This window comes from Babylonia areolata, chromosome 1 (assembly GCF_041734735.1).
Source record: "Babylonia areolata isolate BAREFJ2019XMU chromosome 1, ASM4173473v1, whole genome shotgun sequence".
NCBI classification, from domain to species: Eukaryota; Metazoa; Mollusca; class Gastropoda; order Neogastropoda; family Buccinidae; genus Babylonia; species Babylonia areolata.
This window is the reverse complement of record NC_134876.1, coordinates 68,796,718-68,813,270: the sequence shown is the minus strand read 5'-3', so window position 1 is coordinate 68,813,270 and position 16,553 is coordinate 68,796,718. Positions and strand designations below refer to the sequence as shown.

Here is a 16,553-nt window from a genome sequence, read left to right as displayed (position 1 = left end):
TCATCAAACTTTAGCAATAGTCTGAAGGGTTTTTGAACAACTCACATCAGTGCCTGCGATTATGCAGACTATCAGCCCCCCTGCTGTGGCTAAAATTTCATCCCGCTCCTTCCCTGCCTCTCAAGATTATTTCATTCAGACATAAGAGCTGGATGACTGACTTCAATTTATCATCAAACAGTGACAGTTTTTATGGGTTTTTTCATTCTCTGCTTATGGCATTATTTAAATTTATGGCTTGGGACATTAATGACCTCTGAACCTTAAAGGTACTGAAATCTTGATGGCTGCACATGTCATCAGAATACTCAAAACAACCAGAAATTTTCTTCTTTTTCATCCTGATTTATTTTGCATGAATATTTTACAAAGTTATCTGCTTTACCTGCAGACTTTTTCTGTGCATGTGCAGACTTTTTACTGTGCATGAATAATAAATGTTTTCTACAATGAGGAACAGACATGTTATATACATGCAATAAGAAAATAATAAAACAGCTTAAAACACTATCGTGTAACAAGACAAAAGAGAAAAAGAAAAAAAAGAAACAGAAGGGAGAAATATGCAAACCTTAACAGAACTGGAGCTGCCAAACAAGCGTGAACTCCTGCGGACACTTGGAGGATTACTGAAACAAAAGCCAAACAGTCTGTCGGTACATAGATTTGTACCGAGCATTGAAAAAAAATTCCAGTATAATCTGCCAACACATTCTGATTCATGTATACAGCCTGAATCAAATCTAAAACATTATGTTTGCTTAATTTTTTTCTTTAAATCTGTCTGGTGTCTATAAATCAACATGATCAACATTGTTTTCCACTCTAAGGAGCCTTCATATGATTCATTATGCAACAGTATTACAAGTCAAGCTAGATCTTACTCACTACAATATTGGATAAGTTTCAAACACTGTTGGTAGAATCCCGGCTTTATCCACAAAACACCCCATATTTTTATATCATGCAAATAGCACAAACTACACACCCCACAGACACAAAGAATGTAACACAAGCTCTTACAATTCTCCAAACTTCAACCAACCACAATGAAACATTCCAATGCACAGAGACAAACTCTAAAGGCAACTAAGCGAAGACGAATGAGAGGTGACGGTGGCCAGGTGGTAGGTGAAGCAGTAGCCTTGTGATAACTCACCTTATCAGGAAGTGAGTGTCCACCAATTCCATTCTCATACTGACTGGGATTGTCTTCTTTACTTCCATCGCCACCAGCTCCCTTGAGTGACGGTGGTCTGGGTGCTAGTCTTTCGGATGAGACAATTAACCAAGGTCCCGTGTGAAACATGCAATTATTACAACATATAGCATTAAAAGCACTGTCCCTGGCAAAATTTTGTGATAATGATATACATACACTTGCAGACAAAAGAAAGAAAAGAAAAAAAACAAAAACAGGTGGTGCTGCACTGTGGCAACACGTTCTCCCTGGGGAGAGCAGCCCAAGTTTCACACAGAGAAATCTGTTGTGACAAAAAGTAATACAATACAATACACTACTTACGAAGACTGCTGCTGACTACTGACGTCCCGGGTGTTGGAGTTTCCTGACAGGCTGAACACTGGAGGCTTGGCAGACTGCTTTTTGCGTGTCACAACCTGGGCAATACATTTTGGGTTGAATAATTTTCAACTGTTCAACAGTACACATAAAACACAAATACAACCAAAGAAAAAAGAGCAACAATGAACTTACAGCTTAAACAGTACTCATACATTGCACTTCAATTTCAACTGATGAACCGAAGTATCACTATTATAAAATAATGTATTCAAAAACAACAAATGAAGAAATATAACAAATGAATACACAAATAAATATAATAATGCAACTATAAACATCAACAAAAAAACTAAATTTATAGTCACCACAATCATGTGGTAGCAATACATTTTCAGATCTGGTCATCAGCTACATAAGTAAATAGTGAAATTTTAAAAATCCTCATGAGAAAGGCAATACAAATAAAGATTACCCAAAAGAAGACACATGATTTTAAAAAAAAGTAAACTGTATTAGGAAGAGAGATATATATATCTTTACCTATATAGTGGCCTATTTAACTATACGAGGTAAATATTCAGTTGAATTAAAAAAGTTGCACATTTTTGGATTCAGGACCGATTTACATGCACACATGCATATTGTCTCTTCCAGTTACACACACACTCACACAAAGTCTCCCAAACACACACAAAACAAACAGATGCACACACACACGCACACACACACACACACACACAAACACACACCAGTGACACACAATCAGCATATTATTATCAACATTCACTGACAAGCGTGCGGTAACCGCAGCTACCTTTTTGCTTGGTGCTTTGGCGTCCAGGATGGTGTCTTCGTTCATGACAGAGGTGGGCGTTGGGCTGATGAAGGGCAGGGCTGAGGGGTTGGGGCCATCGGTGGGGGTATCCACATTCAGCACTCCAAAGCTTCAAACAAAATCAAGAGTTGAACAAGAGACATTATTGGTACAGATAATAAACAAACAAACAAACAAACAAAAAAGGACATTATTAGTACTGAGGAGTGCACTTTCCGTGATGAGGAAACAAGATTCAATACATCATTATTCATAGAATTGTAAAATATCACAACAACTGTGGGATGATTTTGAGATAATCATATGCAACTGGTTGAAAAAGAGACATCATTGGTTCAGATAAGAAACCAAAAAAATGGACATTATTAGTACCGATAAGTGCCCTTTCTGCGATGAGGAAATAGATTCAATACACCATTATTTATGGAATTGTAAGATATGACAACTGTCGAATGATTCTGAGATAATCATTTGAAATAGATGTACAAAACAAGTGGTGAACAAGAAACATTATCAATACAGATAACAAACAAAAAAATGGACATTGTTAGTAATGTAAGTGCACTTTCTGTGGAAAGGAAATTGATTCAATGCACCATTATTTATGGAATTATAATATATCACAACAATGTAACATGAAATGTGTCAAATTCACAATGCCATTCTTTGCTCAAAGTCCAAAAACAACAAAATAAGCAGAATAATGTCACCAACTCATCAAAAAGGGAAAGTGCCCACAATAACACCTTCTAGTGATCTCCACAACTCTCCATGGCATCAAAGCTACAATTCCAAACTGGATGGTTAGCAACAGAAATATGGCACTTCCTGGTTTGAATTATAAAAAAAAATATCTAGCCTCACCTCTACTCGCTATCAGCATCATCCCCTCATCCCATCCTCCCCACATGCACCCACACTACCATATATTCATACAAGTGTACAAACATATACATTCATGCAAGCGTTCTGATATATATTCACGCAAGTGTACAGGTATAAAGATTCACACACACACACAAAACACACACACACACACATATACACACCTTGGAGACATATAACCATCAGGAAATAAAACCTTGATTGGTTTGGGCACTTCAGATTGGCTCTCCTGCCTGTAACACACACACACACACACAATCTTCATTGGTATTCACACCAAAAGGAATTCTTATTGAAAACAATTTCTAGCCAACTGATGTGTGAACAATGTTTCCAAACTTTCCTCACACCATTTTTTACAGAATGTAAGGCAACGTTTTCCTTCTCAACTTCAACTGATGTCTTTAACCCTTTTGCTGCCAGGTAAATAAGATTTAAGTGAAATCTATTTGCCAGGGTTTTTTTCCACAAAAAACGGGTATAAATTTTCAAAAAATTCTGTGCTCTTTGTTATTGGAGAAAGACCCATAAAAGTATACATTTTCTGAAAGGGAAATGAATAAAGAATGCAAAACACATGATGTTTTCCCATTTTATATATTTTTAGTGGCATGCTGTTGTTTTGAAATGAGTGTTTTGTTTTTTTGTCACATTTTCAACTTGTTCATTACAAACATTAGTCAGGTAATTTGCACTAAAATATCATATTTTCTGGACAAATGGATATTTGCACACACAAAATCATACTAGAACAACCACAATATAAAACAAACTGAAAAAGAAATAGATACATAATGCATTGTGACTTCTGCAAGTGATAATATAGATATGAGGCCACGCCCCCTCAGTCTCCACCCCCCCCCACCCCCCTCACCCCTCTCACACGGTCACTTTATCCAGTTCTCATCAGACCGCGTTGGCCGAGTGCCAAGTAAATAGCTCACACTGTGTCCTGCTGAAAATTCTGTGACTTCCATCATCTGCTAGAGCTGAACAGCCGGCATCACTCACTGATAGTCATAACTTGGCCACTCTCTTGGTTGCTCCCTTTATTTTCTATCAAATCATCCTATAAATGTTCACCACCGTCTTCTCCTTCGAATTTATACTTCAATTCTTTCTGAGCATCAGCTAAATAAAGTAATCTTGGCTGATTTTGTTCGCCACGATCGCATGTCTTGAGCACGGAGTCAGTCCGACATTTTGTTGAGCGAGCGAGGAGAGGAGCCAGGCAAAGACTGCGGCCAGTAACTCAACCAAAACGTTCAAATAAAGGACTGCCTTATGACGCAGATGGTGTTTCTAGCTATGAATAGAATCTAGAAAGATTCCCCAAGCTAAAGCTACCAGCATTTTTGTCAACGAACTGAATACAAAGCAGGGAAAAGTCAGAATATTTCGATGACGAGTTATCTCGTCATTGTGGCAGCGAAGCGTACATCCTTTCCATGACGAGTTATCTCGTCATATAGGCACCCTAGGGGTTAAAATACATTGCTTCTTAAGTATGGCTAAATCTGTTTAAACGCTGCCATGAATCAGAATCATGTGAAGGCCAACCTCCAAACCCAGAAATCTGAAACAGTATAAAAACAGCTCACAAACAACTCATTTTAATACAAACACACATCTGTCAGAAGTCTGTTGGCGGATCATGTCAGCCTTGAAGCAAGTTTCTGTAGCAATGATCACAAATGGATTCCGATTGGAGATCGAAAGAATTGACACAGCATGTGAAGAAGTTCTGATGTTGTCACCAGGGCTTCAACATCCAACTGGCTGAAGGTGCAGACATGGCCAGAACAGCAGTGACAGCAACCAACCCATCAATACTCTTACATTTGTCAGAGATTCAGAGGAGTGCGATTTTTTTGGCAACCCCAGAACAGATTTGAGAGTAATATTTCAAGCAACAGTGGGGAAATATCTGGAAACTGAGAGAAATGTTTTCAGCATCTTAGATATCACAACTCTATTTTTTTCTTCTGTTCTTCTATTGTAAATTTTAAAGATTTTTTTTTTTTTTTTTTTTTTTGCAGCAGACAGTGACATGTTATCTTTCCTTTATTTATTCACATTCACTTCTTCAGAGAAGCTGAGGTCACTTTCTGCAACAAACTGTCAATGATTGCTAAACAGTCTTTTTCCTTTCCAAGAGCTAATTTCGTTTTGCAAGCAAAGAGCAGAATTGAGTGCCAGTGAGCGGAATAAATTCCACCAAGAACAGAAGGCCTGCAAGGTCTGAAACAAGAGCTAAGAACTAGGAACACAGTAAAAAAATAAAAATAAAATAAAAACAACCAGAAAAAACCAAACCAACAAGCTCTTTATGAAACATGGGCTGAAGTAAGGAATAAGCCAAAGATCTTGATGGAGTCTCCTGTCAGTCTGACGGATGAGCAGGCAGGCAGGCCTATCTGTCGGTGTGTGTCCTCATAAAGCCAAAGATCTAAAAACAAGCTATTTACATGACAAAGGCTGTGAGTAAAAAATACCGTCAAAGACCTAAAAACACGCTGTTAATGACACAAGGGCTGAAAACTAAAAACACAGCCAAAGACTGAAAGAAAACCAAGCTGTTTACATGGCAAGGGCTGAAAGCAAGGAATACAACCAAAAATCGAAAGAAAACCAAGCCATTGAGAAGAAAAGGGCTGAGAGCTAGAACACAGCCAATAATCAAAAGAAAACCAAACTATCTACATGACAAGGGCTGAGAGCTAGAACACAACCAATAACCAAAAGAGAACCAAGCCGTTAACAAGAACAGGGCTGAGAGCTAGAACACAACCAATAATCAAAAGAAAACCAAGCCGTTAACAAGAAAAGGGCTGAGAGCTAGAACACAACCAATAATCAAAAGAAAACCAAGCCATTAACAAGAACAGGGCTGAGAGCTAGAACACAACCAACAATCAAAAGAGAACCAAGCCGTTAACAAGAAAAGGGCAGAGAGCTAGGACACAACCAATAATCAAAAGAAAACCAAGCCATTAACAAGAACAGGGCTGAGAGCTAGAATGCAACCAATAATCAAAAGAGAACCAAGCCATTAACAAGAAAAGGGCAGAGAGCTAGAACACAACCAATAATCAAAAGAAAACCAAGCCGTTAACAAGAAAAGGACAGAGAGCTAGAACACAACCAATAATCAAAAGAGAACCAAGCCGTTAACAAGTAAAGGGCAGAGAGCCAGAACACAACCAACAATCAAAAGAGAACCAAGCCGTTAACAAGTAAAGGGCAGAGAGCCAGAACACAACCAATAATCAAAAGAAAACCAAGCCGTTAACAAGTAAAGGGCAGAGAGCCAGAACACAACCAATAATCAAAAGAAAACCAAGCTGTTTACAAGAACAGGGCTGAGAGCCAGAACACAACCAATAATCAAAAGAAAACCAAGCTGTTTACAAGAACGGCTGAGAGCTAGAACACAACCAAAGACTGAAAGAAAACCAAGCTGTTTACGAGACAAGGGCTGAGACAGGAAAACAACCAAAGATCAAAAGAAAACCAAGTCGGTTATGAGACAAGGGCTGAGAACTAGGAACACAATGAAAGATAAAAAAAAAATTTTAAAGCAAGTTGTTTACAAGACAGGGGCTGAGAGTGAGGAATACAGCCAAATTCTTAAAAACCAAGCTGCTTTACTTGACAAGTTTTGGGCGGCGGGCTGGTGCCCACATGTCTCCAGACTTCATGTCCTGTGTGGAGTTGTCTGGAGTCTGTTCTGTACACTCATTTCTGGGCAGACTCTGAAAGAAGAAAAAAAGGTCAATCTGCTCAAGACATCATCAAGTATAAAATGAGCAAAACAGAACTAAATCATGTTTTCTTTCATACATACTGTTAATCCCATGGTTTTTGTGCCCCACAAGATTTATAAAATATAAGTCACAATACTGACAAATACTCTGAAAAGCAAAAGTGTTTCCTGACCAGTTGACGTCAGTTTTCAGTGTAATACATAGTTCTCAAAGTTTTATACAATCTCAGATAAACACAGAACTGAAGAAAGAAAAAAAAAGAGGAGAAAAAAAAGTGCCATCCTCATTATTTCTATTTCAGATCATGCTTCAGGCCCGACTGACTACTGCAAAGATGAATTTTACTTAAAACCACAAATCTATCCGCACTATAAACAAAATCATCCCAAATTAAAAAAAGAAGCCCTCTTTTTTTTCTTTACACATTACCCTTCGGATAACCAGCTAGGCTGTGGAAATGAGACAAAACAGTTTCAGAAAACTAACTCCACTAGACTGAAAACTACACAAAAAAATCAAATGCTTGAACACAACACAAATGTGTGACCACAACAACAAAAATCACACACTCAAGAAAGCTGAACTCACAGATGGTTCCAGAGAAGCTGGTGTGGTGATGGTCATGGTGGCAGTCTGGGAAGCAGTGACAGGAACATCATCTGTCCCTTCCATGGTTTCTGAGGACACGGAAGAAGGAGTGGGTATGGAGGGCGTGGGAACGCTTGCCGGGGGATCAGCACAATGGGCAGCAGTTGGGTGGGCTGCGGCAGCTGGCATGCTGAACACTTGGCTGGGGTCCACCTTGGCACCTGTTTGCAACAGTCGGGTTCTTGGTTTCAGTGTAATGTTTCAATATTTTTGTGTCCCAGTTCAAACCATATATAAACCAAGCCACTCAAGCGTGCACTCACACAAGCACGCGTTCACACATACAAACACATATACATGTACCTAAAGAAACCAATACACACACAAGTACAAAAGAGTCCAAGGTTTTCAAAACACTACATCCATGTGCATGAAACAACAAAACCTGACTAACTTTGGATTTTTGTTGTTGTTGTTGTAAGTTTTACGTCAATTTATTATTAGGCAGTGTGCTGCCAAAGCAGGTAGACTACTTCCCCAGTATATTTTGGACACTATAAACTGTCATATATAGCATGAACAAACTATTCAACATGCTCCCTTGTGCAAACTGAAATATGTATATATATATATATATATACCAAAGTTAAAATCAAGAGCTGTAGTACTTCAGATTGCGTTAGTCATTTACTTTTGCATACATAATCATGGACTTTCTTCCATCCTCCCAGAGTCACTGCAATCACCACTGTCACCACCACTGCTTCTGTGGGGAGAAAGCAAGCCTTCAGCTCTTCTTTTCCTCCATTCTCCTGGTTATCGTTATCTTCTTCTTCTCTCTCTCTCTCCCTCTCTTTCTCTCTATATCCTTCTAACATCACATTCATGACAATCATACCACATGCCACTAACTAAAAACAAACAAAATCATCGCATGTATCTGAACCTTTAGGCTGTCTACTGACATAATTTCCACAGAGATGAACATTTAACAGACTGTACTCACCAAGATGACACAAGGCTTCATATGACTTCCACAGCAACGGGTTGAGTTTTAAACTTTTCCTATAGTATTCGCATGCCTTCCCTATCCGGTCTGTTTTGCTGCAATAAACCAGGATGTACATTATTACAAATTTGCATTTCACTGCTATGAACATGGGCATTCTTACAAATAAATTTTGTTGCCATAAAAAATGCGTGTTCTTACCAACATTTTACTGAAGTTAACAGATATAAAAAAAAAATTTAAAAGGACATCTGTACTGTAGTTTTGGTACAATAAACATATATATGTATTCTTACACATTTATTTTACTGGTTACTTACAAACTGTCATTCTGCAACAAACATAGGCATTGTTACAAAGTCCTGTTTTGCCCGAATACAGACATTTCTGTGGCGGCAAACATGGGACAAACTATCATAAGCACAAAAAGTATTAAAAACTGTTATTCTGCTACCATAAAACAGAGATATTCTTGAAAACTCTCACTCTAATATAAACAAGGGCATTCCTACAAACTCTTGTTTTGCTGCAACAAACATAGACTTTCTTACAAATGTACTTTGGTTGTACAAAAACATCATTAAAAAAAAACAACAACCCCTGGTCATCCTTAAAATTAGAAAAGAACAGTCAACATATCTTAACCACAAGCAAGACCAGAGCACTCCTGCTCTGTGACTGACAGAAAATATAAACAGAATCAACCAGCAGCTTCTGGCCAACAAAAATGAAAACAAAAAACAAAACCAACCACAAAAGTTGCTGGGGAAAAAAAAGGAAATCTGTTCAGTGTTCTGTCAAAACTTCCCTACCCCAAAAATGTTTTTTAAAATTTTTTTTTTTTTTTTAAATTTTTTTATACTTTTCAGCATCAACAAGCATTCACCACCCCAGATGCTTTTTACTTTTCAGCATCAACAAGCATTCACCCACCCAAGATGCTTTTTACTTTTCAGCATCAACAAGCATTCACCCACCCCAGATGCTTTTTACTTTTCAGCATCAACAAGCATTCACCCACCCAAGATGCTTTTTACTTTTCAGCCTCAACAAGCATTCACCCACGCAAGATGCCTGAACTACACAATATAACCAATTATCACCTCATGACTGGCTGATTACTACTATACTAGCTAACACACAGATCTATTACCTGTACACCTGAGCCAGCAGAGTAAAGACATGGCAGGCCATGGTGCCAAACTCCACCTCTATTTCCTCACAGCTCTTGGGTTTGGTAAGGATGCTGCCTGCCAACACCCTCTCTGCCTCTGCATACCTGGGTCAACACCACAATCAAAGGACATGCTGTGGTGAGGCTGCTCAAGTTAAGGACCGTAATTTTTTTTCTTAACGCCTTCATACATGCACATGAACACAATGGAGACACACCACACACACACATACATATATACATATATACATATATATATATATATATATATATATATATATATACATGAATGTACTCACACACATACTTATACACACAAACACACACACAAAATAAGTTGTTCTTACTTTAAATCAGCAATGTAATCTACCTCACCCACTCAGATTCACACACACACACACACACACACTGCTTGTCAGACTCAATGAATAGGTGAAAATTATCTGCCTCTATAAACGACTCATTTATTAGTTACAATGTATCATCAGCAGTGATTACACCAACACAACACAGCGAGAGTCCACAGATTTTAGCCCAGCAAGGACTGGAATTTTTTACTCCCCTCCACCAGAGCGGTCTTAGTTCCAATCTTTTGGACAAGGTGATAAACAAAGGTCCCACGTGCATCATATATTTCCACAGAACCCATAGCAACAAAGAGGTAGCTCCTGGCAAAATTATGTACAGAAACCCACTTTAATAGTAACTGAAATACACTTGCAGATGGCAAAAAGGGCAGCGGAAGGAAGCGGGGAGGCAGGGGGGAGGGGGAAGGTGGCACTGTACTGTGATGCTGCTCTTCAAGGGGAGAGCAGCCTAGATTTCACAGAGAGAGATCTGTTGTGACCAAAAAAATTTTTTTTCAAACATAATAAATAAAAATACATATTACAAAAACTTGTTAAAATCTGCCTGCAAGGATTCTGAGAAGTACTTTTTTCTGCTTAATCAAAATGGCAAAATTGTAGCATACCAACTTTAACGTAATTCAAACTAAAGCTGTAAAGGTGAAACTCACAGACCCTTAAAATTATGCAAATTTCAAATGTGAAGATTTCATGCAAATTTTGCTTTCAAAGAAAAAGGAGCAGTTCTCCCACAGATGTGAAATTCACCCGCTAGTTTTGACTGAAACTATGATGCTGGTACAATCACAGCAAGCAATCTGTTTCAAATATGAAATAATTTTTATCACAGTCCTGTTGTCATGGAAGAAGAAATGTGAAGCAAGGAGGAAGCATCAATTTTGGATGAACAACATTTTGACACGCAGGCAGCAGAAGGGCGCTTGCAAAAACCTGATCTAGGAGCTTGGTTTTGATGGAGATCTCTTCAAGTATGCCGAAACAAGGACGCCATTGCTTGAGAAATGGGCCTGATAGAGGGATATCTCACTCACTTGAAATTCAAATAAGATATGTAATGACAAAAATGTTGATGCAATTTTTTTCTTTCAATGCCAGGTCTGCATGCGAATTTCACATCAGTTTTTTCAGCTGATGGAATTTCACTTTAATTCAGTTTAAAGCACACATACTTCTTAATTTCCAAGCAGCACTTGGCCATCAGGAACTTGCACTGAGGGGAGGGGCAGCTCTTCTTCTGCAGCAGCATGTAAGCCTGGACTGGATGCCCTCCACGGTAATAGCAAGTCGCAAGCAGGTGAAGAGCCTCATTGTTGGACACTGACAGACAAACAGCGGCAGGGATTGAAATACAGTATTACTAAGGCAGGAAAGCTGAAATTCATCAAGTTAACTCTTTGTGCCAAATCTGGAAAAGGTTTTATGTTCCAGTTATTGACAACTGACAACTGTTAACAACTAGGTCAGCTCTAAAAATCTTCCAGTGAAAACAGACAAACAAGACCTAAACTTCTTTTTTATTTTAAAACTGAGTTTGGACACTCTAGTCTGTGAAGGTTAAAATGCCTCAATCATTTGACTGACAATTCATGGACTTTTTACTAATTCTAGGGGCAATTTCTGCTGTGCTTCTGTCTGCTATCAAGCAGTCAGTACTACACAAATATCATAAATTAACTGAAGGCTTCAACATTTACCTAGCCCCTCCATCACCTTCTGCCCCATTAAAGCCCCTTTGCGGTCAACTGAGCTAAAAGCAATATGCTTTACTTGAACTTCTATTAAAAGAGATTTCACTTTAATCTATAACCAGTGAATAATCAAGCATGTGACTGCTAGAATCTTAGAAGTGAAGTTTTGTTTTCAATGTTAACGTATTTTTGTTCTTCAACTAAAACACAGATAACAGTTATATCTAATAATGAAAAAAAATCCTTTTGACTTTAAATGTAATTGATAAATTTCCAAGAGAACTGGGAAGCTTACCGAAAGTAGTACAAACATCTTTACTTTGTTCCAAGTAAATACATATCTTTTCAAAAATTTCATAAAACATAATAATACTTACCTTCAGCATACAACCGTTCAGCTAAAAAAATGGCGTCTCCATATGAATAGTGGTTCAAAGCATCCCATATGGCTGCCTAAAAAAAAAAAGATTAAAAACTAATGAAACATAAAGATAAATATAAGAAAATAATGTACATTACAATCAATAACGTAATGAAAGCACAATCTATTAACAACATAAACACTAACATTAACAATCAAGTTTTTTTTATAAATTTAACACAATAAGAATTTAAGATCATGTATTCTAAGTATTTCTGTTAGAAAGGGGAGGCTTTCAAGAATCACATAACATATTTAACATGTCATCCACTTAAGTAAATCCTAATAAAAGAATAATGGATTTTTTTAAGCAACAATGTAAAAAAAACAAACAAACCAGGCAATCTTCCAACAAGATATTTCAATCATACACCAATGTGATACTGACCCTGATCTTTGACTGCTTAGTTTTATTTTCAAGGTATTTATAACCAGTCACTTTCCCAAATTTAATGAAACTAGGATGGAAAACCTAAGATATATCGCACCATATTGATTTTACTTCTTTTGCCTAAAAATTGATATATGATTATGACCATTAGTTTTTAAAACGAACAATGTTTCCCTGAATTAACTTGACCAACAGGGTTCTTAACATGACCAATCATAGTACAAAATTTGAAGATCAGATCATTTGACAATACATGAGTAAATGTACAACTTTTTATTTATCAACCTGTTCACTACTTACATGATGATAATGGGTTAACCCGCTATACTGTGATTGCTGCCATATTGCCTAACATAATAATGGCAACGTAACTGTTGTCCAACTAATTATCGTCAATAACTACACCCTGCTATTGAATGCATGACATGAGCTCTATAACACTTCAGTTTTAGAGTTTTCCAAGAGATGACCTTGACTTTTCACTTCTTATTTTAAGCCTGATAATCATGTCATATTACTCATAACAACTTAAATCAGGGCATCTTATTTGTATTTTGCCATTTTACCAAGCTGGGTTCCCAGTAACAGATGAAAATGGGCCAAGATTAAAGTCTAGCCCCACCTGCACCAACCCATTCCTACCCCAATCCGCACACACACACACACACACACACACACACATCTGAGACAGGGTGATTTCACCGAGAACTGTTGTCGATTCTGTGGTACAGGATTATTGTGATAAATCATGTACACTGTCAATACCAGATGGATGACTACAATCGGGATAGGTGAAGGTAACGGGGGCAATGCGATGGATCAATGCAAAAGTGAAACTAAAGAGACAAGCCAGAAATGGAATAGGACAGGCCATGGTCAAAGTAGCTGAAATACAGAATTTTAACTGTTCAACAAAACTCCAGTTTACTACTTCTGATATTGAATCATGTATCGGATTAGTGGATGACCAGAATTTAAAAACAAAACGTCGCAAACTGTCGCTGAAGCAGAGGGGACGGGTCAAAAACGAACTTTTGAAATTAAAAATCATTTTGGCCTTCAGCCCACACCAGCAACTGTTTTTGTTCAATTATTGGTTCGAACTATGAAGTAATTCCTCCACCACTAGCCACTAAATTTTATCTCAAGTACTAATTCGGTTAATGAGTATCCAGACAGATCAAGAAACTGCAGCTGATCAGGTGTGGCAAATGGAAGAGAAAGATCGAAGCGAGACCAACTATTTTCATTTGATTTCTTCATAGTCCAGTTATTTGAGTCCTTAAAAATTGCCTTTGTGTCAAACGCAACAGGATGGTTAAATCATAGCCTACCTGAACTGGTTCCTGTAGCAGCATTGTAAAAACACAGTCAAATGTTTGATACGGTATGTGTCAATCTCTCTCAGGCCAAGGCAGCCGCCATGTCTGTTAGTGTTACCCTCGTTTTCAAATCAAAAATATCGTCATACAAACGGAAGCTTGATGAAGACCAAATTCTAATTTGCTTCCACAATGTGTTGAGCTACAGGCTGCGACCACATTGTATTCTTTCTACCTTTATTAATTGCCTAGTTTGATTACCGAAAATCATTGATTTCTGCACTGAAAAGTCAAAATTTTGAATGTGTAACGACTGCTGCCAACTGTCTAGCAGACGATGTTTTCATCCTGCTGTGATATTCAAAAAGCACACTTGAATCTGCTTAACTATATGCAGAGCAGTCCTGTATATAATGGTGATGTACCATCAGGTACATATAATCCAGTAGAAACAGTTTGGCCAATGCCAGTTACGAGTAAGGTGTCTAGATTCTTATCTAATTTGGGTGCATATTATATAATTGTTTTACAGCTTGCGTGGATTTTGTACCCAGGCTGGAGCCCCACTGACACTGATGTTTCCTATGGTCACTGATTAATGCAATATATATAACTATGACATAACACACACACACACACACACACGCACGCACGCACGCACGCACGCACGCACACACACACACACACACACACACACACACACACACACACACACACACATACGGCACACGGCACACACACACTGACACACACACACACTGATACACACACACACACACACACACACACACACATACACACACACACACACACACACACACACACACACACACACACACACACACACACACACACACACACACACACACACACACACACACACACACTGATCTACCGACCAAAGTGAATTTTGATTACAGACTTTTGCCAGAGGACAACACTTATGGTTATTGTCATGGGTTCCTTTTCCGCAAAATGTCACTGAGGTTCGTGCTGCAACTGGACCGCGGTTTCGTCTCATCCGAATGACTAGACTCAGCTTGATTTTCCAGTCAAACTCGGGGAAAAGGGCGAGACCAGAAATCGAACCCAGACCCACTGGACACTGACTCACGTCTTGGCAGATAGGCATCTTAGCTATTCAGCAACCTTGCAGACATGCACAGAGTTGCACGACTGATCAACATACAGGCTATGTGCATCTTTGTCTGTTTGTCAGTTTGTTTTTGCTTGCATGTGTCAATCAATATTTCTCAATTCTCTCAAAAATATCCATGCGTTATAATGCACAGAAGATGCAGGGCAGCACCTGTATGAGAGAGTGGTTAATTTCTCCTTTGAAAAAAGAAAATATCCCACCACCTTCCTTCCCCACTCCCCGCTTTACTGCTTCTTCTTCTTCTTCGTCAGTTCTAAAACTAACTTCATCCCGGTGGCATTTGGCATCACCCTCATCTGAGCCACTCTCATCCAGAATGTCCGGGACATGCAACCACACTTACTTCGTTAGTTGGCAAATTTTGCTTTTTGGGCTCAGCTCATGCAGTCTCACGCAAGGCCTAATGCCTATGAAAATTAACTCTTATAATACTGCACACACACACACACACACACACACACACACACACACACACACACACACACACACACACACACACACACACACACACACAGATAGAGAGAGAGAGAGAGAGACGGAGGGGGGGGGGATCCTTTAAACCTATTCAGTGGAACTGAACTCTGGAAATTAGGTCCGTTTACTTGTGTTATCAGAAATCTTTTCCCACCCCACTTGCGGCCAGTCAGTGGCAAACAGTGTGTGTGTGTGTGTGTGTGTGTGTGTGTGTGTGTGTGTGTGTGTGTGTGTGTGCCCGCGCTTGTGTGTCTGTGTGTTTGTGTGCGTGTGTGTGTGTGTGTGCGAGTGTGTAAGTGTACACATGTGTCAGTAGAGCTCTGTGCACGTGCGTGTTCGTGTGTGTGTGTGTGTGTGTGTGTGTGTGTGTGTGTGTGTGTGTGTGTGTGTGTGTGTGTGTAAGTGTGTGTGTGCCGTGTGTGTAAGTGTGTGTCAATGTGTGTGTGTGATGAGGTGTGTGTGTACTGTATGCATGTCTGTATTGTGGGAGCAACGGAATATTGGAACGTGCGGGTGTGCATATATATATTTGTATATATGTGTTTGGGGGGCGGGAGGGGGGCCGGGGAGGAGGGTATGGTGTGTGTGCTTGTATAAGTGAGTGTGTGTGTGTGTGTGTGTGTGTGTGTGTGTGTGTGTTGGGGGGTTGGGGGGGAGGTTATGGTGTGTGTGTGTGTGTGTGTGTGTGTGTGTGTGTGTGTGCGCGCGCGCTTGCCGGCATGGAAGCCCGCGTACATAACCTAGGAATGAGTGTGTGGACGGAGGAGGTGGGAGGGGCGGGGTGCAGGGTAATTTGTGTGTGCGTGTGTGTGTGTGTCTGTGTCTGTGTCTGTGTCTGTGTGTCTGTGTGTGTCGGGGCTCGTGTACATTTATGTATATTTGTCTGTGCTTTCATATACGTGAAACTGCATGTTTGTTGCATTTATTTGCTTATTTGCTAATTCATC

At 39.1% G+C, this 16,553-nt stretch overlaps 1 protein-coding gene across 2 annotated transcripts in view; it reads right to left on the bottom strand.

Moving 5' to 3' along the window:
- The window catches only part of LOC143293350 (cell division cycle protein 27 homolog), a 28,477-nt gene extending 14,260 nt beyond the window's left edge, over positions 1 to 14,217 (bottom strand). For both annotated transcript variants that reach the window (XM_076604146.1, XM_076604157.1), the window contains exons 1-11: positions 13,986 to 14,217; positions 12,217 to 12,292; positions 11,321 to 11,468; positions 9,763 to 9,888; positions 8,607 to 8,704; positions 7,601 to 7,821; positions 6,897 to 7,000; positions 3,410 to 3,478; positions 2,340 to 2,469; positions 1,526 to 1,620; positions 572 to 629 (exon numbers count right to left, since the gene is read on the bottom strand). In XM_076604146.1, the coding sequence (XP_076460261.1) occupies positions 572 to 629; positions 1,526 to 1,620; positions 2,340 to 2,469; positions 3,410 to 3,478; positions 6,897 to 7,000; positions 7,601 to 7,821; positions 8,607 to 8,704; positions 9,763 to 9,888; positions 11,321 to 11,468; positions 12,217 to 12,292; positions 13,986 to 14,009 (1,149 nt within the window). In that variant the 5' untranslated portion in view covers positions 14,010 to 14,217. The remainder of the gene's footprint in view (positions 1 to 571; positions 630 to 1,525; positions 1,621 to 2,339; positions 2,470 to 3,409; positions 3,479 to 6,896; positions 7,001 to 7,600; positions 7,822 to 8,606; positions 8,705 to 9,762; positions 9,889 to 11,320; positions 11,469 to 12,216; positions 12,293 to 13,985) is intronic.
- Positions 14,218 to 16,553: the final 2,336 nt, after the last annotated feature.